The 27,772-nt window shown below is 47.3% G+C and overlaps 1 protein-coding gene across 1 annotated transcript in view; it reads right to left on the bottom strand.

Moving 5' to 3' along the window:
• Nucleotides 1-268: 268 nt before the first annotated feature.
• The window catches only part of SLC23A3 (solute carrier family 23 member 3), a 49,961-nt gene continuing 22,457 nt past the window's right edge, over nucleotides 269-27,772 (bottom strand). Inside the window, exons 4-12 of the mRNA XM_040358119.1 lie at nucleotides 27,343-27,410; nucleotides 21,974-22,155; nucleotides 16,237-16,360; nucleotides 15,951-16,143; nucleotides 12,958-13,211; nucleotides 9,816-9,921; nucleotides 8,902-9,069; nucleotides 2,259-2,354; nucleotides 269-1,129 (exon numbers count right to left, since the gene is read on the bottom strand). Coding sequence (XP_040214053.1) covers nucleotides 825-1,129; nucleotides 2,259-2,354; nucleotides 8,902-9,069; nucleotides 9,816-9,921; nucleotides 12,958-13,211; nucleotides 15,951-16,143; nucleotides 16,237-16,360; nucleotides 21,974-22,155; nucleotides 27,343-27,410 — 1,496 coding nt within the window. The 3' untranslated portion in view covers nucleotides 269-824. The remainder of the gene's footprint in view (nucleotides 1,130-2,258; nucleotides 2,355-8,901; nucleotides 9,070-9,815; nucleotides 9,922-12,957; nucleotides 13,212-15,950; nucleotides 16,144-16,236; nucleotides 16,361-21,973; nucleotides 22,156-27,342; nucleotides 27,411-27,772) is intronic.

Raw genomic sequence — 27,772 nt, 5'->3', positions numbered from 1 at the left:
TAAACTGAGGGAAAAAAAAATTGTATATATGTTTTTGGGGGATATTTATTATAGCAAAAAGTAAAAAATATTGCATTTTTTTCAAAATTGTCGCTCTATTTTTGTTTATAGCGCAAAAAATAAAAACCGCCGAGGTGATCAAATACCACCAAAAGAAAGCTCTATTTGTGGGGAAAAAAGGACGCCAATTTTGTTTGGGAGCCACGTCGCACGACCGCGCAATTGTCTGTTAAAGCGACGCAGTCCCGAACTGTAAAAACACCTTGGGTCTTTAGGCAGCATATTGGTCCGGTCCTTAAGTGGTTAAAATTCATTGGTTAAAAAATAACTATTTTTAAAGTCCAATTGAAGTTATCCATCTTGTACTCCAGCACGTTCCGATTTGTGACTGCAGTTTGCCTTGAAATGTCTTTAAATTACCCTTTTGTATCGGTGAAAATGCGGCTCCATGCTCCCAGTTCAGTGCTCTATGTTGGTAGAGCTGAGTATTGGCCACACCCTCTCATCACAATTGTCCTCACACAGACTTGTATTGCACAGAGAGGGGGTGTGTCTGACCTGTTATAGAGTACTGAGTGCACCGGTTCTAACATTGGTGCATATTCGATTGCACAGCTAAATGTAGACAACCTGCACAGAAAAGAGGTAAGAACCTCAATTTGGAGGTTGCTAGTCATGTGGTTTGATAGACATTGTACTACTGTGTACACTTTTCCAAATTTTCTTGGGTCAGAAATATTTCTTTGGGATTTTCATCCATTGACTCCACAGACCAGTTTAATATCAGTACCATTTCCAATTACACAAGCTATAAATAAAGTCCATTATACAGGTCCTCCAGGTTCAGAACCACAGTTTTCTGTGCTTGGTAGCAATCCCTGCTCACCATCAGTCACTGGTGATCTTACTGGTAACAGTTTGTGATCCTCCCCCTCTGTTATTACCACCGTCTCAGATGGAGGGGGGCACAGTTGGGTAAAGGGGTACACGGTGGGAAAGAAGCGAGCCACAACTGGAGGAAGGCTGTAAGTCTGTGCCAGCTGCTCATCCTGACCCCTGCGCGTGTTGTCACCGGAGGTAGATGGCCAGAGGGAAATGCTTTTATGTAGCCCCCGTTCCTCCAAAGATCCTGTATGCAGAAAAGGTAGAGAAAAAAAAGGATTGGAATAGAAGACATACACCCAGCAAAAGCACTTAAAACCAGTGGAAGAAAGGGTGGGAAAAAAAGTGTACCCCCAGAGTTTCTTTTGCCTAAAAAAAAAACAGAGGGACAAAAGGTGCAACACTACAAGCCATACGATGTGAAGCAACATGGCGTATGGTTTGAAGTATTGCACCTTGATTGACCACCTCCACTTTTGGCCATCGCCAGTGTTCGGGATGTGGGGTGCACTTATTCTCTCACAACCAAAAGCCTGTGTACAGGTAAAAATACCTGACTTTACATTTTCAAAACACAAGGGCCCGGATTCACATACCTTGTCGCGTAGTTATGCCGGCGTAGCGTATCGAATATACGCTACGCCGACGTAGCGCAGAGCGGCGAGCACAGTATTCACAAAGCACTTTCTCCCTAATCTACTCTGGGTTCCCTCGGCGTAACTCGTCGTAAGTGGCAGTGGGCGTGAGCCATGCTAATGAGACGTGACCCCATGCAAATGATGGGCCGAATGCCATACAAGTACTTAAAACAAACGGTGCATGCGCCGTCCCGTGGATGTATCCCTGTGCGCATGCTCAGAATCACATCGGAATTACTCCCTAAGATACGATGGATCACTGCCAACGACGTGAACAAAACCTACGCCCAGCCCTATTCACGTACTACATAAACTACGTAAAATACGACGGCTGTGTTCCTTGGTCCATACCTTAGCATGAGTTGCGCCTCATATATGGGGAATAACTTAACGCCGGATGTACAATTATCGCAAACTGCGTATATTATGCGCCGGGCGCAAGTACATTTGTGAATTGGCGTATCTCCCTCATTTGCATATGTGCATAGAAAATCAATGGGAGCGGCAAATGCGCCCAGCGTAAATATGCGCCCACGATACGCTGCGTAGGCAAGTTACGTCGGTCATAGGAAGCCTATTGTCAGGCATATCTAGTTTTGTGGGCACGGCGCACAGATACGATGGTGCATAGTTAGACTTACGCGGCGTATCTCGAGATACGTCGGCGTAAGTGCTACGTGAATCCGGGCCAAGGTGCATAGCACATACTGTATATAATGTGGTGGGTTTATCTCTCACCTTCCACTGTATTATCCAGAATAAATGAGAATAATCCTCCTAGAAAAATGGGGGTGGTGAGAAGAGAGAACAGGAGCATATCCACTGCAGGCAAGCCTAGATGGAGACACAGAGACAGATGAACAGAATACACACAATTCCTGATTATAAGTGGAAGAATAGTAATTCACAATATTCATATAACACCTACATAATACTTGGGGCAGGGAACCCTTCCTATCGGTCTCTGGCTTGGGCCAGGCTCATGTTCCTGCTACAGTGATTCAAACCCTGGAGCCCATTATGTTTAATTCAAAGCCCAAATAAACTTCTAAGTTGTACTGCCTTCTCAGCAAGTAAAATAGGTTTAATCTCGGCATGCAGAAATGGTCCTTTGACATCAAGGGTCTGTGGCCAAGTGCCATTTAATATTAAAGCCACCCCAATGCACTAATACATTGCACCCATGTTTCAGCACAATACTGTGTGTTGCGGTGCACTGCATCTTAAAAATTGTTGCAGATCTGATTTTTGGTTATCGTACACTGCAAACCCATTCAAATGAATAAGCTTCCTTAATGCAACACACCATAGGCGTGTGCCTGGGCACACCCTAATCACCCTGTGCTGGGCAGATTCCCCCTGCTTGGATGCAAAGAAAGGGGTCGGGGAATATCTGTCCTCAATCCCTTTCTCTGTCTCAAAGTGAGACATCAAGGGTCTCCTTAGACCCCAGATATTTCACCAATTCCCCCAGTGGGGCTCCTAATCTTTTTTTGCAAAAAAACAATACTAAACAATTATAGCAAAAAAAAAAATATTGTAAAAAAAATACAAAATTTTGTGAGGCGCCGCTCCCAGATTAAACTCCAGAGGGCTACATCAATGAGCAGCAGACATGTGACAATCCTGCCCAGAAGGGCAGCAAACCTCCAAGCTGGGATTTCGTCCTTAAGGACAAGAGCCTTTTTGTTCCAAGCCCCATGCTATTTATGCTCCCTCCCAGACACTATGGGCTAGATTCACGTAGAATCGCGTAACTTTGTGCAGGCGTAACGTATCCTATTTACGTTATGCCTCCGCAACTTTTACAGGCAAGTGCCGTATTCTCAAAAAAAAGTTGCGGCGCCGTAGCGTAAATAGGCCGGCGTAAGCCCGCCTAATTCAAATTGTGAAGAGGTGGGCGTGTGTTATGTAAAACAGGCTTGACCCGACAGGATTGACGTTTTTCCCGTCCGTGGAATTTCCCAGTGTGCATTGCTCCAAAGTACGCCGCAAGGACGTCATTGGTTTCAATGTGAACGTAAATGACGTCCAGCCCCATTCACGGATGATTTACGCAAACAACGTAACTTTTTCAAATTTCGACGCGGGAACGACGGCCATACTTAACCACTAAACCCCCGGACCATATTGCTGCCCAAAGACCAGAGTACTTTTTGCGATTCGGGACTGCGTCGCTTTAACAGACAATTGCGCGGTCGTGCGACGTGGCTCCCAAACAAAATTGGCGTCCTTTTTTTCCCACAAATAGAGCTTTCTTTTGGTGTTATTTGATCACCTCTGCGGTTTTTAGTTTTTGCGCTATAAACAAAAATAGAGAGACAATTTTGAAAAAAATAATATTTTTTACATTTTGCTATAATAAATATCCCCCGAAAATATATAAAAAAACATTTTTTTTCCTCAGTTTAGGCCGATACGTTTTCTTCTACATATTTTTCGTAAAAAAAAAAAAATCGCAATAAGCGTTTATTGATTGGTTTGCGCAAAAGTTATAGCGTTTACAAAATAGGGGGTATTTTTATGTAATTTTTATTATATTTTTTTTACTAGTAATGGCGGCGATCAGCGATTTTTTTTTCGGTATTGCGACATTATGGCGGACACTTCGGTGACTTTTGACACATTTTTGGGACCATTGGCATTTTTATAGCGATCAGTGCTATAAAAATGCATTGGATTACTATAAAAATGCCACTGGCAGTGAAGGGGTTAACACTAGGGGGCGGGGAAGGGGTTAAGTATGCCTGGGTGTGTTCTTACTGTGGGGGGGGGGGTGGCCTCACTAGGAGAAACACTGATCCTCGGTTCATACATTGTATGAACCGAAGATCAGCATTTCCCCTGCTGACAGGACCGGGAGCTGTGTGTTTACACACACAGCTCCCGGGCCCCGCTCTGTAACGAGCGATCGCGTGTGCCCGGCGGCGATCGCGCCCGCCGGGCACACACACGGGAGTCGGGGGCGAGCGGGGGGCGCGCGCCTCCGGCGGGGCGCACGCGCCCCTAGTGGCCGCTCGAGGAGCGGACGTATAGCTACGGGCTCTCGCCCAGAAGAGCCGACCTGCCGCCGTATAATGACGGTGGCTGGTTGGCTAGTAGTTAACATCGGTACGCCACCATATAGCAGGGGTAACTGTACGCCGGGAAAAGCCTAACGTAAACGGCGTAACTGTACTGCGTCGGTCGGGCGTACGTTTGTGAATTCGCGTATCTTGCTGATTTACATATTTCGACGCGTAAATCAGCATACACGCCCCTAGCGGTCAGCGTAAAAATGCAGTTATGATCCGACGGCGTAAGAGACTTACACCTGTCGGATCTAATAGATATCTATGCGTAACTGATTCTAAGAATCAGGCGCATAGATACAACCGACCGGACACAGAGATACGACGGCTTATCTGGAGATACGCCGTGTATCTCCTCTAAGAATCTGGCCCTATCTGGGCACCACTCCCCAGGGACTGGTTAGTGCTGCATAAATATTCAGCTGTTGATTTGACTTTACCAGCCCACTATCTTCAGAACCCTTAAAGAAAACAGGGGGAAGCAGTCAACCCTGCAGCCAGTGAGACACAAAACAGACCAAAATAATCACACGCAGCTCAACTGATTGTAGTAAGCTAATAATGAAACTTACCTAACCTAGCACCTATCTAGGAGGGTGCTACACAAGACTTACAAAGTAACAATCTACTGCATGCTCTGGTTGCAGGTTCCAAACTTGCATAACACTAGGTGAGAATTAGGGATGAGCCGAACACCCCCCCCCCCGTTCGGTTTTGGAGCAGTGATTTTAATGACGCTTAAAGTGAAAAAAAATTCCTTTAAATATCGTACCTGCTGGGTGTCTATAGTATGCCTGTGAAGTGGCACGTGTTTAGAACTGTCCCTGCACAAAATGAGATTACTATAAGAAAAAAGTAATTTAAAACTGCTTGCGGCTTTAATGTAATGTCTGGTCCCTGCAATATGGATGAAAATCATTGAGAAAAATAGCACAGACACAGACAGTACACACACCACGTCGTATTAGGTGCACACTGCAGAGGACACGGGCAGTACACACACCACGTAGCTTTAGGTGCACACTGCAGAGGACACAGGCAGTACACACCACGTAGCTTTAGGTGCACACTGCAGAGGACACAGACAGTACACCATGTGAGAATACTGCAGCTAGCACAATCACCTGCCTGCCAGTAAATTAGGAAGTGCGGATCTAGCTAAACTATACAGTGTATAAATATATGTACAACACCTGGGATGCATATATATCCTCTACACACTGTAACTTAAAGCGGTAGTTCACCCACAATCCCATGATGTTACCATCGAGACAGGCATTGTAGCGCGAGCTACAGTATGCCTGTCCCGATTTTTTTAACCCCGTACTCACCTCGTAGTCGTCCATCGTAGATTCCGGCTCCCGCGGGGAATGGGCGTGCCTATGGAGAGGGAGGATGATTGACGGCCGGCCCTGGCACGTCACTCTCCCCGAAGACAGCCGGAGTAGGTCTCGGCTCTTCACGGCGCGTGCGCACAGGCTATGCGCACGCGTCGTGAAGACCAAGCCTATTTCGGCTATTTCCGGAGAAGCGTGACGCGCCAGAGCCGGCCGTCAATCATCCTCCGTCTCCAGAGGCACGCCCATTCCCCGGTATCTTCGATGGACGACTACAAGGTGAGTATGGGGGGAAAAAATTCGGGACAGGCATACTGTAGCTCGCGCTACAGTGCCTGATTTAAAGGTAAAAGATAAAAAAAAATTTTTTTTCCTGTCGATAGGGTGAACCCCCGCTTTAAACTGACTAGCCTGCCTACTCTATCTACCTACTAAAAATGACTCTCTCTCTCTCTCTCTCTGTGTCTTCTCTCTCTTAACCACCGCAACACAATACACAAGGCTGACCTGCAGGCAGCCTTTTATAGTGTGGGGCATGTACTTAACACCCTGAGCAATAATTGGCCAAAGCCACCCTGGCTTTGGCCAATTATGGCTCTCCGTTTTTTGCAAACTGTGATTGGCCAAGCATGCGGGTCATAGTGCATGCTTGGCCAATTATCAGCCAGCAATGCACTGCGATGCCGCAGTGAATTATGGGCCGTGAAACACCACTCGAATTTGGCGCGAACGGCCCAAAACGTTCGTAATTCGACGATCAATCGAACATACGATGTTCGAGTCGAACATGAAGCTCATCCCTAGTGAGAATGAATACAAAATATGAACAATTCCCAGCTGTGCTTGAAAATGCAATCTCAAAGTAGGTGAGTTATGTAGTACTACAGTAGCCATGCCCTTTGGCTTTTTTTCTCAAACAATACTGGAACTCAACCAAGACCCACCCAAAACCCCTCCCCCACACACACCCTCCAAATCACATCAAATAGTGGGTGTGGTCAGTGTGCTGTTCTCCTTATAGTTATTTGTACATTACATTATTAATCTTTATTTCTACATGTTTGTTTTCATGCATTTCTTTCACTGCTGCCATCTGCTGGCCAGAATTTGCATGCCACACGTCCCTGTTCTTGTTAGTAAAGTTTTTTCTATTCGGAGGCGTGGACTCTTGCTGGGCAGGTCTCTTCACTGGGGGCAGCCATTTCAGTTATCTCCTCATGGCTGTGTGACTAGACACTCCACATTTTTGGGCTCGAGCAGGCATCAGTTTTTGACCACGCAGAAGTCACGCAGAAGTCACGCAGAAGTCAGCAGTAGTTAGCAGCAGCTCAGCAGCAGCTCAGCAGCAGCTCTGCAGCCACAGCAGCTAGCCTCAGGACATATTCTAACAAGTCAGCATTGATACCACTACTACAGAACAGTATTGTATCACCGTTTGTTGTCTTATCTGGATTGAATAAACCTACGCTGATTTCATCTTCATGTCTGAGTCTGGATCCATCTAACCTGAACATCTGCCGGTCCTGTCTGCCCCACTGCTTGGATACGAAGGTAAGAAGTCACACAGCTATTATCAGTTATACCTTCATTCGCCTTCATGTGGGAACAGAACAGTCAGATTTCACAAACAGTAGGAGGGTCTTAAAGACCTAAAGGGGCATTAAATACCAGAATTGCATTACATACAGAGAGCAGAGTTCATGGGGGTTACACACATGCCTTGTACACACGGTTTTCCCGGCGGTAAAAAGTCAGCTAGGAAACCCGAGGGGAAAGCCGAGAACTGGCTCGGCAGCTTTTTCTACACACGGACTGCCATGAGAGCTATGGCCGGGAAACCCAGCCGTGTGTATGCTCCACCGCAGTGTTTCCCATAGGAAAACTGCCGGGGAAAAGACCACCGGGAATCGCGGCAGGAAAAAAGAGAACATGTTCTAATTTTTCCCGCCGGGATTCCCGGAGGTTTTCCTGCCATGGAGCATACACGCGGCCAGTTTTCCCAGCCAAAAGCTGTCATGGCAGTTTTCTCAACGGGAAAACTGGTCGTGTGTACGAGGCAACAGAGTGCAGAGCTGGCACTTGTAAACACAGAGGGCCAGATTCTCGTAGATCAGCGTATCTACGAGCGGGGCGTAGCGTATGCCATTAACACTACGCCGCCGCAACTTACTGGAGCAAGTGCCGTATTCTCCAAGCACTTGCTCCGTAATTTGCGGCGGCGTAGTCTAAATGGCCCGGCGTATCCCCGCGTAAATCAAAGGGGGCGGCTTGTATTTAAATTAAGCACGCCCCCGTGCCGAACGAAATGCACATGCGCCGGCCTTAAACGTAAGCCACTGCGCATGCTCCGTAGTATGCCGCAAATACATTGGTTGCGACGTGAACGTAATTAACGCACAGCCCTATTCGCGACGAGTTACGTAAACAACGGAAAAGCCAGACGCTGTCCCGACGGCCATACTTAACATGGCATACGGCGGACCGACGTAAGGTTACCCCTCATATAGCAGGGGTAACCTTGCGCTTACGGAAACAACGTAAATTGCGGCGCAAAAACGCTCGGGAATCGGCGTATTCGGCTCATTTGCATATGCGACGCTGAAATTGACGTAAAAAGCCACCTAGCGGCCAGCGTAGTATTGCATTTAGGATCCGACGGTGTAAGTGACTTACACCAGTCGGATCCTAGCCTAATTCTGGCGTATCTTGTTTTGAGAATACAAAACAATGATACGCCGGCGGGATTTTCGAATTAGGCCGGTGTATCTGTAGATACACCGGCGTAACTCTTTTGAGAATCTGGCCCAGAAACTGGACTTTTGTGTATACAAGTGATTGAGGTAAGCGGGTACCAAAGGGTCTGAGCCAAAGGTGGTGGAACTGAGTTCCACCTGAAAAAAAGCCTTGGGTACGGCAATTGGGATTAGACATGCTGTGACTAGTATTTTCACTACTGAAGATTTTTTTGCTCACCTGTGTCCAGTTTGGTTGGCATTGCTTCCAGCCAGCGAGGCACCAGCAGAGCCATGAACATTGTAAAGCCAACAATGAAGATGTTTCTTCCCGAGTCAATATCTGCATACTGAAAGAAGGAGACTCCTCCGCCTACCGCCATGGAGAATGTCAGACACAACGTGCCACCTAAATGAAGAAGGAAGACATTTCAACAGGAGGATTGGTTGCCATAGTCAAAAAGGCTACAAAAGCTGCAATTCTCTGGACAGCACAATAAGAAAACAAGCTAATTGAGTGTGAGTTTAGGGCTCATTCAGGTGAGCGGCTGGACTGCAGCATTCAGATGCAGTTACACTTCACATCTGGATGCAGCAGCACTCTGTGCTATGGTTGGCTGACCAAATGTTTCCAATTTCCAGGGACAGTTCCTGATTTTAATAGGATGACCCCAATAAAAAGTCTCTCCGGATGTGTCCTCTTTTTAGGAATGCAGTCCCTGGCTTGGCACTAACACTTCTAAGCTGGTGATCCAGCATCATTGGTTAGTTGAGGCAGTCGGCCATCCGCACAACGTCATGATGCTGTTGGGTGCTATGGCGCTGGCGACCAGGCTGTGCCGACACGCTCCATTTCTTTTTCCTCCCTCTGCAAAGTAGATCTCACTAGATTAATTTCACCTTGCTTGTCTGTCCAGAGTAGCTTCACAAACCTTCCTTATAATAAACAGTTGACTTGGTCATGAAAAATGCTAAATTATCCATTCAAACACTTGCCATAACTTATATCTAGCAGGCAGGGGCGGACTGACCATTCGGGCAGTGAACGAGGGCCCCATGCCACTAGGGGGCCCCATGAGTTGTCAGTCCGCCCCTGCTAGCAGGTTATCAGATAGTAAATATCAGCACAAAATGCACAGGAAAGAAGAAACCTACCATGGACAGCAAAAGGGATTGTCATCAGCAACTGGGAGAGCCGGGGAGAGCAGCCCAAGAGAACGAAGAGTATTGCACTCAACTGGCTGGAGTGACGGGAACCCACCTGAAATGAAATACAAAAACATCTATCAGCGTCACTTTCCTGTCATGTGTCCTGCAATCCTGACCTGGATTACAAAAGTCAAAAAGAGTAAGCTTAGCCTTCATATACTGTATTCCAGGAACATCGGTAACATTATTACACTGGAGCTGAGACATGAATGCTTAAAGGGGAGTTCCAGCCAATTTGTATGTTTATTAAAAGTCAGCAGCTACAAAAAGTGTAGCTGCTGGCTTTTAATAAACAGACACTTACCTGCTCCAGCGCTCAAGCGACGCGCCGGCTGGGGCTCAGCTCCTCTCCCCCCCTCCCCGGCCGGCGTCTTCATTCTCAGTGTGGGCACCCGGCCGTGACAGCTTTCGGCTTCATGGCCGGGCACCCACTGCGCATGCGCGAGCGGCACTGCGCATGCGCGAGAGGCGCGGCCCGGCGCTGCGCCGTGTAATTGGCCAGGAGATCGCCTAGGACCTGTGACGTGTCCTAGGCGATCGCCTACAGCAACCCCTTCCTGTAGGCGATTAAGCTTAGTCGCCTACAGGAAGGAGGAAGTGGGACAGGAAGTCCCACTCTTCCTGAAGCCCCCACTCCCCCCCAAAAAAAATTACATGCCAAATGTGGCATGTAAGGGGGAGAGGAGTGGGTTAAGAGGAAGTTCCAAATTTGGGTGGAACTCCTCTTTAAATAAGACATTCAGTCTGCCCCCCCTGTCCTCCCCCCCCCCCTTCTTACCCATCAGGCAGCATTGTGCTCAGTTTACATATTCCCCTGCCCAGCCCTGCTCACCTCTTGAACCATACCAGGACACAAGCCCTCAACATGGGGGGAGTCCTTTGGAGTGGGGGGGGGGGCCTCTGCCGCTCTCCACACTAAAGCACCTTGTCCCCATGTTGATAGGGACAGGGCCTCTTCCCCACAACCCTGGACTGTGGTTGTGGGGTGCTTATTCTAAATCTGTCTAGGCGGGGGGCTTATTCTAAATCTGGAAGCCCCCTTTAACAAGGGGGCCCCTAGATCCCAGCCCCCCTATGTGAATGAGTATGGGGTCCCCCTACCCATTCACCAAAAAAGTGAATAAAGACAGTACACAAGTTTTTGACCATTCCTTTATTAAAAAATAAAAAACAGTGTCCCACGATGTAGACCCATCCTCAATCACGCCATCCGCTGCATCTCTTGACCCAAAAAAAAGAAAACAAAAAAACTCTGGACTCGTCTAAGGCTCCACACCGACTGCCTGCTCCTCCTTGTGACATCTCCTAAATAGGTAAGGGGCGGAGTCACCTGATGACTTCAGTCAGGAGATGCCCCGCCCCCTTGTGACATCATCGACCTAGCATGCCCCGGTCGGTGACGTTCCAAAGGGGCAGGGTTGCTAGCTGCCCAAAGCACACCCCCATGTTGAGGCTATATCTCCTGGTATGGTTCAGTTGGGGGGGGGGCGCTCGTTTGTTCCACCCCTTTCCTGACCTGCCAGGCTGCATGCTCGGATCTTGGATTTTGGGGGGAACCCCAGGCCGTTTTTTTTTGTATTATTTTGCTGTGGGGTTCCCCTTAAAATCTATACCATGCATTCTTTTGTTTACATTTCAGCTCTCAGTGGGGAAGCCCGCTGACAGCTGATGAGTCATCGGTTGTTAAGGACGTGTGCGGCTGGCTTTCTGGCTCACTGCTTTAACAGCCAGCTATTCATCACACAGAATTCAAATCGGTCAATAGTTTTTCAACCGATCCGAATTCCAACCATTCCAAAAAGTTTGAATTAGTTAGAAAATTAATAAATGAAAAGAATTTCAACGAATTTCAACAAAATGTGATGTGCATACCTCAGGAGGCATCAGAGAACAGAAGACATCATTCTTGCCTAGGTAAGAATGGTGGCCGTGGGGTGGGACTAACTTAAAAAAAATAAAAATAATGAAAGGGATAAACAAGCATTTTTTACATTTGACATTGTGGAGAGGGGAGGAGTGATATGATGCCTAGTCGTAGGATGGGTGAAGGTCCTCTTTAGGTTTTGCTCACACTTTTAGATTTCCATACACGGCAGTCCAAAGTTACAGACAGCGATAGAATTTATTCATAACTTACTATTTCAATTGATGAATATTTCACAAGGATGGCAAAAAGTCAAAGACAAGCAACACATATTGGCCCGGATTCACGTAGCACTTACGCCGACGTATCTCGAGATACGCCGCGTAAGTGTAACTATGCGCCGTCGTATCTGTGCGCCGTGCCCACAAAACTAGATACGCCTGAAAATAGGCTTCCTACAACCGACGTAACTTGCCTACGCCGTCGTATCGTGGGCGCATATTTATGCCGGGCGCATTTGCCGCTCCCATAGATTTTCTATGCACATATGCAAATGAAGGAGATACGCCGATTCACAAACGTAGTTGTGCCCGGCTCATCATATACGCGGTTTGCGTAAGACTTACGTCCGGCGTAAGTTATTCCCCATATAGGAGGAGCAACTCATGCAAAGGTATGGACCGGGAAACACAGCCGTCGTATTTTACGTCGTTTACGTAGTTCGTGAATATGGCTAGGCGTAGGTTACGTTCACGTCGTAGGCAGTGATTCGACGTATCTTAGGCAGTTGTTTCGACGTGATTCTGAGCATGCGCACTGGGATGCGGCCACGGGACTGCGCATGCGCCGTTCATTTTCATTACTTCTATGACGCATCATTTGCATGGGGTCACGCCTCATTAGCAGGGCTCACGCCCACTTCCACCTACGCTGGCTTACGCCGAGGAAACCCAGTGTATCTTTAACAGTGAGTGAAAGCAAGTGCTTTGTGAATCCAGTGCTTGCCTCTGTGCGCTGCGCCAACGTAGCGTAAAAGAGATACGCTACAGCGGCATAAATATGCACCGATGTCTGTGAATCCGGGCCAATGAGTTTACTATTTGTCTACTTTGTAATTTGGTTAAACGATTTAAAAATATGTTGATTCATTTACTGTCCTGCCTTGCAAAACCACAAAGTTGGTTGGGATTTTAGGTTACAGGTGTCACTGGAGGCTTTGAGTACCTGGGTGATTCCGGTAACGCCAGCACTGGGGATGTTGGATCCGGCACCGCACACTCCACCCAACATTCCGGAGAGGATATTTCCAACCCCCTCCATGCATATGCCACGGTTACAGGAGTGGAACGGTAGAGGGGGGCAGCACAGCATCCGGGAACATAAGATATAACACCCAAGGGAAGACAGGCAGGAGGTCAGGGTCATGGCAATGCCCATACTGAGAGTCTTCACACTGAGCCGTGGCCATCCCCAGGCCCCTGTGTGGACAAGACAGACAAACAAGAAAGACAAGAAAGGAAATCAGTGAATGCAGAAAAACTAGTATCTTTTGCTTAAAAGTTGAGTCACACCGACCGGGGAAGAAATAATTTTTAATTTTAACGTCTATAAAACTTTATTTAACTCATGTTTTATATTAAAAAGTATATACGTTATGTATATATACAGTATGTGAATATATATATATTTTTCACAAACTATAATTTATCTCATGATAAAGGATTCCTAAATCACTATGGCTTAGCTAAAGAGCAGCAGAAGTAGCTCTCTTTAAGGCACTGCTGTCTCATGCTGACTCACTATATTGAGCTGTCTCCAAAGGGAGTCATTACTCTGACTCATTCAGTTTTATGTATATGCTTCACGTTGATCTATGTCTGTAGGCGCCATTTGTTTTTATTTTTTTTATAAATTTGGTAAGAGGAGCAAGTACTGAAATTAGCCAAGATCTCTACTCCCTGGCTGAATAGTAAACTACACATGCAATATTTCTTATATACACTATATTTTTCAAACGTTTTAGGATGCCTGCCTTTACATGTACATGAACTTTAATGGCAGCCCATTTTTAGTCCGTAGGGTTCAATATTGAGTTGGCCCCGCCCTTTGCAGCTATAACAGCTTCACCTCTTCTGGGAAGGCTGTCCACAAGGTTTAGGAGTGTCTATGGGAATGTTTGACCATTCTTCCAGAAGCGCATTTGTGAGGTCAGGCACTGATGCAGAGAAGGCCTGGCTCGCCCCAAGAGTTCCCTTGGAACTAAAGGGCCAAGCCCAACCCCTGAAAATCAGGCACTGATGATGGATGAGAAGGCGTGGCTATCAGTCTCCGCTCTAATTCATCCCAAAGGTGAGGTCAGGACAAGTTCCTCTACCCCAAACTCGCTCATCCATGTCCTTATGGACATTGCTTTGTGCACTATTTCAAATCATTTGGTGGAGGGGGGATTATAGTGTGGGGGTTGTTTTTCAGGGGTTGGGTTGGGCCCCTTAGTTCCAGTGAAGGGAACTCTTAAGGCGTCGGCATACCAAGACATTTTGGACAATTTCATGCTCCCAACTTTGTGGCAACAGTTTGGGGATGGCCCCTTCCTGTTCCAACATGACTTCCCACCAGAGCACAAAGCAAGGTCCATAAAGACATGGATTAGTGAGTTTGGGGTGGAGGAACTGAACTGGCCTGCAAAGAGTCCTGACCTCAACCCGATAGAACACCTTTGGGATGAAATAGATTCCTCCCACTGATGCCAATGCTGGGACCAGGGCCGATCCTAGGGTCACAGACGCCTGGGTGCAGAAATATTTCTGGCGCCCCCACATAGGCGTGGTCATCCTACTAACTCCTCCCCTTTACACATGATACTATGGCTACGACTCAAACACAGAGATGCTCCCCTAAGAAGTCTTCATTAGTGTCTCCCATCAGAGCCACAGCAGGTGTCCCCCATCAGAGCCTCCCAGCAGGTGTCCCCCATCAGAGCCCTCCCAGCAGGTGCCCCCCATTAGAGCCCCCCACAGCAGTTGCCCCCCATCAGAGCCCCCCCCACAGCAGGTGTCCCCCATCAGAGCCCCCCCACAGCAGGTGTCCCCATTGAAGCCCCCCCACATCAGGTGTCCCCATAGATCAGTACTTGTCCAATAGATCCCTGTAGCTCGTGCGCGCTGGGAGCAGAAGCACATTACAGGGGGCGGGGCATACGTGGCATCTTTGGTCACTTGGAGGGTGGCACTCGGAGAGCATTTCTGGGAGTGTACGGGATGATTGGCCAACCCAGAAGCCTCTCATCACACCGCCTATGAGAAAAGAGCCGACACACGCAGAGGGGCAGACAGGAGACTGCTCCATGCACACCGGACAGAATTAATTAGCGGAGCCCAGTGCTCCGCTGTGTATGTGTTCTGGTACTAGGCTCCGCTGTGGTACCCAGTCCGGATTCCAGGGACAGCGGGAGGTATGCGCTCTTGTCGGTTGCCAGCGGAGAGAGCAAGCAGGATGGGGAACCGCAGCACCCGCTAAATGCGCTCTGCCTCTGGACACAGACAAGGAGGAGGGAGGGGAGCACTTTGGAGCTTCGGCGCCCTCACCTCTGCGGCGCCTGGGTGAGAAGCACCCCGTGCACCCTGTCTAGGATCGGCCCTGGCTGGGACACTATTACTTCCACTAATATAAATGATGGGGCACTATTCCCTCCTCTGACAACAATGGGGCACTATTCCTCCCTCTGATACCAATGATGGGACACTATTCCTCCCACTGATACCAATGATGGGACACTATTCCTCCCTCTGATACCAATGATGGGACACTATTCCTCCCTCTGATACCAATGATGGGACACTATTCCTCCTACTCATACCAATAATGGGGCACTATTCCTCCCACTGATACCAATCATGGGACACTATTCCTTCAACTGATACCAATGATGGGGCACTCATCCTCACACTGATACCAATACTGAGGAATTGTTTCTTCTCCTACTGACCACAGGTGCTATGTAATCCTTTTTACTTCCACTGATCACCAAGCCTGAGGCACTGTTTACTCCCACTGACCACAGCCTGGCTCCCAAAGTCTGAAGGACAGTAAACTGGCCCTTTGCTTAGAAAGTTTGGAGACCCGATTTAAAGAATGTTCCCCCACATCCTGCTGAAACCAAATAGTGCCCTTCACACATGGGCCTTTACCATGCTTTAGCTCACTTTATGAATTCATACCTAGAGATGGAAACTGGAACCATGGGGCCGGGTCCGTAGTGTTTCCTCCGCGATTAGCTGCAAACATACGCGTTCTGCTGGTGAAGGATCCAGATGTGTTCTGCGCCAGGCGGAATTCACTCGGAAACTCGATCTGTTCATGTGGAACCCAGAAGGTGCAAACCATCCAGATACAAGAAATGCAGAGGAGCATCTGTCATATTCACCATAAATAGAGAGAAATATAAATGTCTGCACCGCGCCCATCTGTGTATGAAGAACTGTGACGCGAGGATCCGGAACTTACCGACAACATGCGAAAGACCGGAGCAAACTTCTTCCCTTCTTCTTCTCCTTTCTTATTCCAGATGTAGACGGGGAAGTGAAGAGACCGCAGGGATTGTGACAAAAATGTGATCGCTGCGATGAGGCTGTAAAGGACAAATATTAGAGATATTTCATAGTCAGCCTCAAGAGCAATAAGACTACAGAGAGGCGGATAAACAGCCGAGTCGCATCCGAGGAACTGGGGTATGCTGGGAATTTCAGTACATACCGTATAGGACAAAATAAGAAAATTGTCTTCAAGTCTAATGCACACACGAACGTTTTTCGGGTTTTAAAAAATGAATTTTTTTTTTAATGTCATTAACCACTTAAGCCCCGGACCAAAATGCAGCTAAAGGACCAGGCCAGGTTTTGCGATTCGGCACTGCGTCGCTTTAACCACTTACCCCCCGGACCATATTGCTGCCCAAAGACCAGAGTACTTTTTGCGATTCGGGACTGCGTCGCTTTAACAGACAATTGCGCGGTCGTGCGACGTGGCTCCCAAACAAAATTGGCGTCCTTTTTTTCCCACAAATAGAGCTTTCTTTTGGTGGTATTTGTTCACCTCTGCAGTTTTTATTTTTTGCGCTATAAACAAAAATAAAGCGACAATTTTGAAAAAAATTTATATTTTTAACTTTTTGCTGTAATAAATATCCCCCAAAAATATATAATTTTTTTTTACTAGTAATGGCGGCGATCAGCGATTTTTTTTCGGTATTGCGACATTATGGCGGACACTTCGGACACTTTTGACACATTTTTGGGACCATTGGCATTTTTATAGCGATCAGTGCTATAAAAATGCATTGGATTACTATAAAAATGCCACTGGCAGTGAAGGGGTTAACACTAGGGGGCGGGGAAGGGGTTAAGTATGTTCCCTGGGTGTGTTCTTACTGTGGGGGGGGGGGTGGCCTCACTAGGGGAAACACTGATCTTCTGTTCATACATTGTATGAACAGAAGATCAGCGTTTCCCCCGCTGACAGGACCGGGAGCTGTGTGTTTACACACACAGCTCCTGGTCCCCGCTCTGTACCGAGCGATCGCATGTGCCCGGCGGCGATCGCGCCCGCCGGGCACACGCACGGGAGTCGGGGGCGAGAGAGAGGACGTTATACTACGCGCTCTCGCCCAGCCGAGCCGACGTAGAACGGCGGTGCGCGGTCGGCTAGTGGTTAACAGACAATTGCGCGGTCGTGCGACGTGGCTCCCAAACAAAATTTACGTCCTTTTTTCCCCACAAATAGAGCAGTGCCCAGGTGTGCCCTCTCATTAAGACAGCCCTGCATAACACCCCCCATCAGCAATAATAAACCTACCCAGTAACATTAGACCTCCATGCAAAAATAGATTCCCCAGCAGCCAGCATCAATAGACCCTCCAGCACTCCTTACTATTACATGCATTCATTGCTGAAGGTGCCGGAACTGCGTTCCCCCAGAAAAAAAGCCCTGACGACAACTAATACTTTGCTACAAGAATTGCGTACTTCCTTTTGTTTTGCAGTTCTTTGCTGAGTCCTGGATGTTTTGATATACTGTGGATTGTAATTTACTGACTTTGGCCTCTGCTTGTACTTAGTAACATGAAGGGCTCCAATCAGATCCTTGCCATTGAGATCCAGCTAAAAGATATGTGCTGTAATACTAAATATCACCACAAGATGGCACTGCAAGTAAAGTTTTTACTTTGTCCCCAAACTGTCACTAACAGATGTCATCCTCCATCACACCACAGCTGATAGTGGGGGAACATTTCGGTGTTTTAACCACTTGACCCCCCAGGCCAACTCTGACATTCCTCTCCTACAAGCAAAATTCAGCATTTTTTGGCTAGAAAATTACCCCCAAATACGATATATACTTTTTAAGCAGAGGCCCTAAAGAATAAAATGATGGGTGTTGAAACTTTGTATGTCACATGGTATTTGCGGAACGTTTTTTCAAATGCAATTTTTTGGGAAAAAATACACTTTAATGAATTTGAATGCACAAAAAGACATTATAAGACACAACCGTTTGGTAAAATATAAAAGATGATGTTACAGTGAGCAAATAGATACCTAACATGTCACACTTTAAAACTGCACATGCTTGCGAAACAGCGACAAACTACTGTACTCCAAATGCAATGCTATAAAGAGGAAGTAAACACTGATGGGTTTTGCTTCCTCTTTATTTCCCTGCAAAGGTAAAGCATAATGGGCTAGTATGCACCGCATAGTAGCCCATTATGTGTCACTTACCTGAAACCGAAGCCTGCGATGTCACCGCTGTCCCCACTAGCAGCGAGCGTCCATCTTCACCCCTCTTCCTTCCGGGGGCCGCAAACTCTGGCTCTGTGACTGGCCGGAGTCGGGTGACGTCACTCCCAGGTGCGGCATGACCTCCTTTAGAAACGGCACGATCGCTGTTTCTAAAGTGCTACTGCGTCGTCTACGGTGCATGCGCCATAGACATCGGCACACTGGAGGTTTAGGAGATATTTCCAGCACCTACAGAAAAGCCTTAAAGCGGATGTCCGGTAAAAAAAAAAAATTAAAAGTCAGCAGCTGCTAGCACTGTAGCTGCTGACTTTTAATAAGGACACTTACCTGTCCGTGTCGCCAGCGATGTCGGCTCCCGCCGAGGCCGATCCTCGATCCTGCCAGCTCCAGGTGCCGCCATCCACAGTAAGGGTAACAGGCAGTGAAGCCCGTGCGGGTTCACTGCCTGTTTCCTACTGCGCATGCGCGAGCGGCGCTTTGTGAATGGGCCGGCTGCTTTCTGGGACACACACAGTTCCCAGAATGCAGCGGGCCCCATTCACAAGAAGACACCGAGTGTAGGAGGAGGAAGAGAATCCACCGCGGAGGATGAAGAGGCAGATTCGGGACTTCCGCATAGCAACAGCTATTTAGGGTAAGTAAAAAAAAATATTATTTTTTTCGATTTTTGGTGAAAAGATTTTTTTCAGGGTGGAACTCCGCTTTAATCTAGGCTTATCTGTAGGTAAAAGTGGATGTACAGGGTGTAAAACCACTTTAAAAGCCTTTACAGGTTACCAGTTTACAGTTACACAGGAGATCTGGTGCTAGAATGTTTGCTCTTGCTCTGATGTTTATGGCAATACTTTACAATTTTACATGTGTGATGCAATCGCTGTTTACGTATGCGTGCTGCTGGTCCAAAGCATCCGTTCGCCTTTGCATGCGAGCACAGTGGGATGGGGAAATTTTTTTTTTTTTTAATACATATTTAATATACTTTTTTATACAGTTTTTTTGTTGTTGATCACTTTTATTGCTATCACAACATCCCTTATGATAGCTGGAGCAGCTGGACAGGTCCTCTCTATAGAGAGATCTGGGGTCTATTAGACCCCAGATCTCTCCTCTGCCCTTAAAAAGCATCTGATCACACCAAGATCGGTTTGATTTGATGCTTTCCCAAGCCAGTAATGGCTTGTTTACATCTTGGCGAAACCAGAAGAGACAAAATACTTGTCGCTTCCAGTTTCTTATACCATAGACATTCCTGTCCTTGATCATCTCTATGGTAAGCATTGGGGTGCACAGCCTATTGCATTAGGGTGTGCACCCCAGAGCCCAAATAAACACGCGTGTATATCAGCAGAGCCGTGGACGGTGTCAGTAGAGCAGAGATTGGTGTCAGTAGGTTTTTTTTTTAATAATTTATTTAATAATTATTTTACAATTTTTTTTTAATAGTTTTTTTACAATATCAATTTTTATTACTTAAAAAAGGAGCCTTGTTATGGAGCTTTGGTGAAATATGAAGGGTCTAAACCAAGGGCGGACTGACCATTCAGGCACTGCCCGAGGGCCCCATGCCACTAGGGGGCCCCCATCAGGGTTGCCAGGCTCAGTAAAACCAGGGACAGTATGTAAAAATCTGTGTTTTTTTTTTTTACATCTGTCCCTGATATGTCCGATACTGACATGCTTTTGATGTGAAAATCTCGAGATTTTAGCTGCCCCGCCTCCTGGCGTAGTGGCCATCTGTAGGCCCGGGGGCCCCATAATCTTCTATTGCTCGGGGGCCCCATAATCTTCTATTGCCCGGGGGCCCCATGAGTTGTCAGTCCGCCCCTGGTCTAAACAGACCCCCGATGTCTCACTTTTGCGACAGAGAAAGAAACTTAAGGAAAGAGGTTCCCCAGTTCCTTTTTCTGCAGCCTGCAGTAAACATAGTTTACTATGCTTCAGTTAAGAATGAAGACAAGAGCGATCAGTACTGTGTTCATTCAGAAAAAAAGAAGGGACTGGTTAATTAAATATTTACCAGCCCCTTCCCCACTCCTGAGAAAAAAGGAGGGAAGCTGGCAGGACTACGGGTGGGAGACAGGAAGCAGGGGGAATCAATACCTCACGGGTGATTAGGGTGTGCCCAGGTACAGCTGGCACACCGTGTGCGCACGCCTATGATGGTAAGCCAGCGGAACTGTTGGGTTCAGTCCCGGGCTCTCCAGTGGAAGGTGGCGACAGGGGAGCCCATCCGCTGCATGTGAAAGCAATCCAGCAGCTAATTAACTGTTTGGATTGCTTTTTCATTGTACGGCATCACCAGCTAAAAAAAAAAAAAAGATACCATGGTCATGACGGCAGCTGCAGCAACAGCCCCCGGCATAACCACTCAAACCTGGGGACATACGGGTACATCGTTGGGCAGCAAGTGCTTAAAGTGGAGTTCCACCCAAAAATGGAACTTCCGCTTTTTGGAATCCTCCCCCCCCCCCTTCGGTGTCACATTTGGCACCTTGCAGGGGGAGGAAAGAGCAGATACCTGTGTAATACAGGTATTTTCTCGCACTTTCAGGCATAGATCACCGCGGTGACCTACGCCACGTCCAGCGCCTATTCCGTTCCCCCCGCTGTCTTCTGGGAGACACACAAGTCCCAGAAGACAGCAGGGACCTGTGGGGTAGCGCAGCACGACTCACGCATGCGCAGCAGGTTATCCAGGAAGTGAAGTCACAGCACCCGAGAGCTGAGCGACAGATCAGGTCAGGTAAGTGTCCAAATATTATAAGTCAGCAGCTGCAGTATTTGTAGCTGCTGATTTTAAATTGTTTTTAAAGCGGAGTTCCGGCCACAATTTCACTTTTTATATATAAATACCCCTGTAATACACAAGCTTAATGTATTCTAGTAAAGTTAGTCTGTAAACTAAGGTCCGTTTTGTTAGGTTGTTACAGCATTTAGACACTTTATAAAAATAGAAATCGACTGGGGCCATCTTAAGTGTGGGCATCATGAAGCCAGACTGTAAGACTTCCTGGATTTCAGCCTTGCAGATCTCGCACATGCTCAGTGCTGCACAAGCAGTGCAATAGGTTTCAGATCAGGTTTCAGCACCTGTACAGTCCAAGTCACATGATTCTTTGAGACTGGGGAGTGCACAGACTCCTGGAAAGTTACACCCACTACATTCCCAGGAGTCTGTGCGGTGTAGGTTAGGAAGCTTAAGCACCTAGGTGCAGGAAGAGGGACGATTAACTATTCTGCCTAGCAACAACACTTTGAAGGCATCTAAAAAAAAAAAAAAAAATTCTTAAAGGACTAATGACATTTTTTTAAAACTACTGATGTAATGTTATATTTATGGGTGGAACTCCACTTTAAGGTTTATTGCAACAACAAATATCTACATTTAGCGAACCCTCTAGAAACGATTGGATGCGCCATTCTTAGGATTGGATTAGGTTTACCTCAAGGAGATGCTCCAGCTGAAAGAACAGAGCTGGGCCGCTGGCTTGTAGCAGGAGAGGCCAATGATGGACAGCGCCGGGGCAATGACCATTGGGCCACAAAACTGCAGAATCCATCCCCACAGCCCGAAGATTCCTGTAAGAACCTGGAGAACTCCTGAAACTAGTAGTGCCCCTGAGACCTGTAACAAAAACAAAAAACAATAGTAGGTATTATATCCGATTATTAAATGCCCAGCTGGCCGGTATAAGATCTGGATTAAAACACTGGGGTAGATTCAGGTACATTTGCCCATTTATTACGGAGGCGCAGCGCACCGTTTTGCCGCTGCGCCTCCGTAAATTTCCTGCGCTACGCTTGATTCACGGAGCAGTAGCTCCGTAAATTGCGTGGGCGCTGCTGAAAAATGCACGGCGTAAGAGCGCGCAATTTAAATGATCCAGTAGGGGGCGTGGATCATTTAAATTAGGCGCGTTCCCGCGCCAAACGTAGTGCGCATGCTCCGTCTGGAAACTTTCCCGACGTGCATTGCGGTAAATGACGTCGCAAGGACGTCATTTGCTTCAAAGTGAACGTGAATGGCGTCCAGCGCCATTCACGATTCACTTCCGCAAACAACGTAATTTTCAAATTTCGCGACGCGGGAACGACGGGTATACTTAGCATTGGCTGCGCCTGCTAATAGCAGGGGCAGCCTTACGCAAAACCCGACGTACGCAAACAACGTAAACTGCGTACGCAGGGCGCGCGTACGGTTGTGAATCGGCGTTAGTATGCAATTTGCATACTCTACGCTGACCACAACGGGAACGCCACCTAGCGGCCTGCGTAAGAATGCAGCCTAAGATATGACGGCATAAGGAGCCTTATGCCAGTCATATCTTAGGCTGCAGTCGACGTATAGAGGTTCCTGAATCAGGAGCATTCGATACGCCGGGGCAAGTAAGCAATTGCGCTGCGTAACTATGGTTACGCAAACGCAATTGCTCTCTTAATCTACCCCATTGATGATAGTGTGAGTAGTGGACCGCACCTTGGAGAGGATGGAAAGCACTCCGAATCCAGCCAACGCTCAATCTACACAGATAGGTGGATTCAGGTAGGCGAGCGCATAGTTGCGGCGGCGTAGCGTATGGCATTTACACTACGCCACCGTAAGTTAGCGAGGCAAGTACATGATTCACAAAGTACTTGCCTGCTAAGTTACGGCGGCGTATCGTAAATCGGGCGGGCGTAAGCGCGCATAATTCAAATTCGGCTGAGGGGGCGTGTTTTATGCTAATGGGGGGTGACCTTACGTGATTGACGTATTTTACGAACGGCGCATGCACCGTCCGCCTACATATCCCAGTGTGCGTTGCGGCAAAGTACGCCGCGCGGTCCTATTGGTTTTGACGTGGACGTAAATCCCTATTCACGGACGACTTACGCAAACGACGTAAAATTTTCGAATTTCGACGCGGGAACGACGGCCATACTTAACATTACTATTCCAGCTATTTGATGGAATAACTTTAGGCCTGATAATGCGTTACGTAAACGGCGTATCTGTACTGCGTCGGCCGGGCGTACGTTCGTGAATTAGGCGTATCTAGTGATTTACATATTTTACGCCGACCGCAATGGAAGCGCCACCTAGCGGTCAGCTTAAAAATTACACTTTAGGATACGACGGTGTAAGACACTTACGCCGCTCGTATCTGAGCCTAATTTAAGCGTATCTGGTTTCCAGAATAAGCTTAAATTAGCGCCGGCGCACATTCAGACTTAGGCTGGCGTATCTACTGATACGCCAGCCTAAGTCTTTCTGAATCAACCTAAGAGTCTGTAGGTTCACCCCTGGTGTATATCGGCCTCCATCAACAGTCCAAATGCAGAGATGGATTGGAGCAAATGTTGGGGCCGAAAATAACCCAACACATGCAACATATCTCTGCAACACATACACATTTCTCTATTTATTATCTATTTAAACACTAGACTACCGGCCTGTAATACCCCTCCAGTACCCTTCATTTAAACATGTTCAGTGCTGTGATAGTTTGACCAACAGTGAGGCCTCGTACACACGGCCGAGGAACTCGACGTGCCAAACACGTCGAGTTCCTCGGCGAGTTCAGCCTTGAAGCCGCCGAGGAGCTCGGCGGGCCGAGAGCTCCCATAGAACAACGAGAAAATAGAGAACATGTTCTCTATTTTTTCGACGAGTTCCTCGGCGGCTCCATCGGGCTGAAAGTGTACACACGACAGAGTTTCTCGGCAGAATCCGGCTCTGACCGAGTTTCTCGCCGAATTCTGCCGAGAAACTCTGTCGTGTGTACGAGGCCTAACTCCACCCTGAACCCAATTGAATCTTATACCAGGCTGGTATTGAAGGGATTAAACCATGCAACTTGGTAATAGTGCAGATACCAGTGGCAGCCTATCCATTAGGAGTGCCCGGGCGCCGCCCCCTCTTTCCATGCCACCCCCCATATGGTTAATGGATAGATTTGGCTCTGTGATGTCAGCTGGCAGTGGACTTCAGCTCGCTGTCTGCTGAAAACAGGTCACAGGAGTGCAGGAGGAGCTGCACTCCTGTGATCCATAGGAGAAGTACAACCAAATTAGTGTAGCGGCCTGCTCCTGTAGAACAGGCGCTGCTGTAAATTTAGAGGGGGTCTGAGCTGCTATTTGGCTCAGACTAATATGATAATTGGCAAATGTATCCTCTGTTCCAGCCATGGTTGTGCTGAGAGTTCCACCATTGTTCGCCTGGGCGTGTCATTATCACCCCAGGCCAAGCGTGGCAGCAGCAAAGCTAGGGTACATTGGGTGTTCCCCTCAGCAGCGAATCAGTGGGGGTGGTTGCTCGCTGTGCATGCTGGGGAGGGGGTACTCAACCACTTAAGACCCGGACCAATATTCAGGTAAAGGACCTGGCCAGTTTTTGCGATTCGGCACTGCGTCACTTTAACTGACAATTGCGCAGTCGTGCGACGTGGCTCCCAAACAAAATTGGCGTCCTTTTTTTCCCACAAATAGAGCTTTCTTTTGGTGGTATTTGATCACCTCTGCGGTTTTTATTTTTTGCGCTATAAACAAAAATAGAGCGACAATTTTGAAAAAAATTCAATATTTTTTACTTTTTGCTATAATAAATATCCCCAAAAAAGATATAAAACAACTTTTTTTTTTCCTCATTTTAGGCCGATACGTATTCTTCTACCTATTTTTGGTAAAAAAAATCGCAATAAGTGTTTATCGATTGGTTTGCGCAAAATTTACAGCGTTTACAAAATAGGGGATAGTTTTATGGCATTTTTATTAATAATTTTCTTTACTACTAATGACTGCGACACTATGGCGGACACATCGGACAATTTTGACACATTTTTGGAACCATTGTCATTTTCACAGCGAAAAGTGCTATAAAAATGCACTGATGCTGTGAAAATGGCAATTGCAGTTTAGGAGTTAACCACTAAGGGGCGCTGAAGGGGTTAAGTGTGACCTCATATGTGTTTCTAACTGTAGGGGGGCGGGGCTGGACGTGTGACATCAGTGATCGTCTTTCCCTATATCAGGGAACAGACGATCAGTGACATTGCCACAATGAAGAACGGGGAAGGTGTGTTTACACTCACCTCTCCCCGTTCTTCAGCTCCTGAGACCGATCGCGGGACACCGGCGGCGATCGGGTCCGCGGGTCCCACAGGCGCGGTCACGGAGCTGCGGACCGGGTCGTGAGCGCTCGCGACCCCACGGCTGGGCTCTTAAAGATGACGTACAGGTACGTGCTTGTGCCCAGCCATGCCATTCTGCCGACGTATATCGGCGTGAAGGGGTCTTTAAGTGGCTAAGGAACAGACGCCATTGGCGGGGGTCCGTTGTTCGCGCCTCGTGGCCCGCCTGGCTTGAGGTAAGTGTCCTGAATCCTGACTCCGGGACCACGTTGGTTCGGGTTCTCGGCTTCGCCTGGTAGGTCCAGTAGTCAGACTGGGGCCTGCCTTTTTCAGAGGTGATCCTGTGATGTCCGTGATCCTGTGGGAGGAGTTCGCTTGATGAAGGAAGCCAGGGGCGGACCTATCCTGGAGAGGACAATGCAAGAGGCTGGAACCTCGGAGGAAGGCCTGGAAACTTCATCGAAGGATGCACCAGACACTGAGAGGCTTGACGGTGTCGCCTGTCGGGCCTAAAGTTCTATCAGAATTAATCTGGAGAGATCCGGGTGCTGAATCCTGTGGCAGGAGATTCCCGACCAAAAGTGTCTCCTCATAGAGAAAGGGTGACAACGCTCACTTGTGGTACTGTATGTATGTGGGGTCGGCATTGGCACCCTAATATAGTACTACAAAGCACCTCCCCATTACCTTTTCTTTACATCATAGAGGGGAGGTGTTCTGTAGTCCACAAAAGGGAACTGGGAACAATACACATACACAACACTGACACAACACACACATACAACATACACAACACAACATACACAACACATACACAACACACACAAACACACACACACAAAACAAACACACACATACAACATACACAACACATACACAACATACACACACACACACAACATACACACACACACAACATACTCACAACACACACACCACACACACACAACACACACACACACACATACACACATAACACACACAAAGCACCTCCCCATTACCCCTTCTTTACATCATAGAGGGGAGGTGTCCTGTAGTCCACAAAGAGAACTGGGAACAATATACACACACACATACAACACACACACACACACACACACACACACATACAACACAGACAACACCCAACACACACATACAACACACACAACACAAAACACACACACAAGATACACAACACACAGCACACATACAACACACAACACAAAACATACGCACACATACAACCCAAACACACACAAAACAAACACACACATACAACATACACACACAACATACACAACACATGCACAACACACTCACAACACACACACCACACACACACACAACACACACAAAGCACCTCCCCATTACCCCTTCTTTACATCATAGAGGGGAGGTGTCCTGTAGTCCACAAAGAGAACTGGGAACAATATACACACACATACAACACACACCCACAACACACACAACACACACACAAACATACAACACAGACAACACCCAACACACACACATATACAACACACACAACACAAAACACACACACAAGATACACAACACACAGCACACACATACAACACACAACACAAAACACACGCACACATACAACACACACACACAAACACACACAAGATACACAACACACACATATAACACACACACAAAACATACACACACATACAACACACACAAAACACCCCCTTTCCCAATGTCATACTGACCTCTCTGATTGGCTGGGTGTCACTCTGTCCACATTCACTTCCTGTACAGTTTTCTTCACCCTGGGACTCTTGAAAGAGTTAAACAAAGTTATTTAATACAAAAAAAAAAAAAACTGTGGCCAATCCAATTTTTCTCTGTAATTGTTTTAATTTTCTGCTGGCACATTCCCTAATTCTATTCCCATCTCCCTGCTCTGGGGAACAGCCAAGACACAGATTTCTCACCGACTAATCACAATGGAACCAGAACATCGGCTCCAGGCATGTTTTACTGAAAGGATTAAGCTGCGGTCGTCTCTGTTTAGTCTTATATGGGGTCCTGCTGCTGTTCCTGTTGCTATAAAAAGCTCTTTGGAAATATTTTTCTGATATTAAAGCAGACCCAGTTTTATAATTCCTACTTCACATAAATCCACAGGGTACATGTCAG

This window comes from Rana temporaria, chromosome 6 (genome assembly GCF_905171775.1).
Source record: "Rana temporaria chromosome 6, aRanTem1.1, whole genome shotgun sequence".
Taxonomy (NCBI): Eukaryota; Metazoa; Chordata; class Amphibia; order Anura; family Ranidae; genus Rana; species Rana temporaria.
This window is presented reverse-complemented; position numbering and strand designations above follow the sequence as displayed.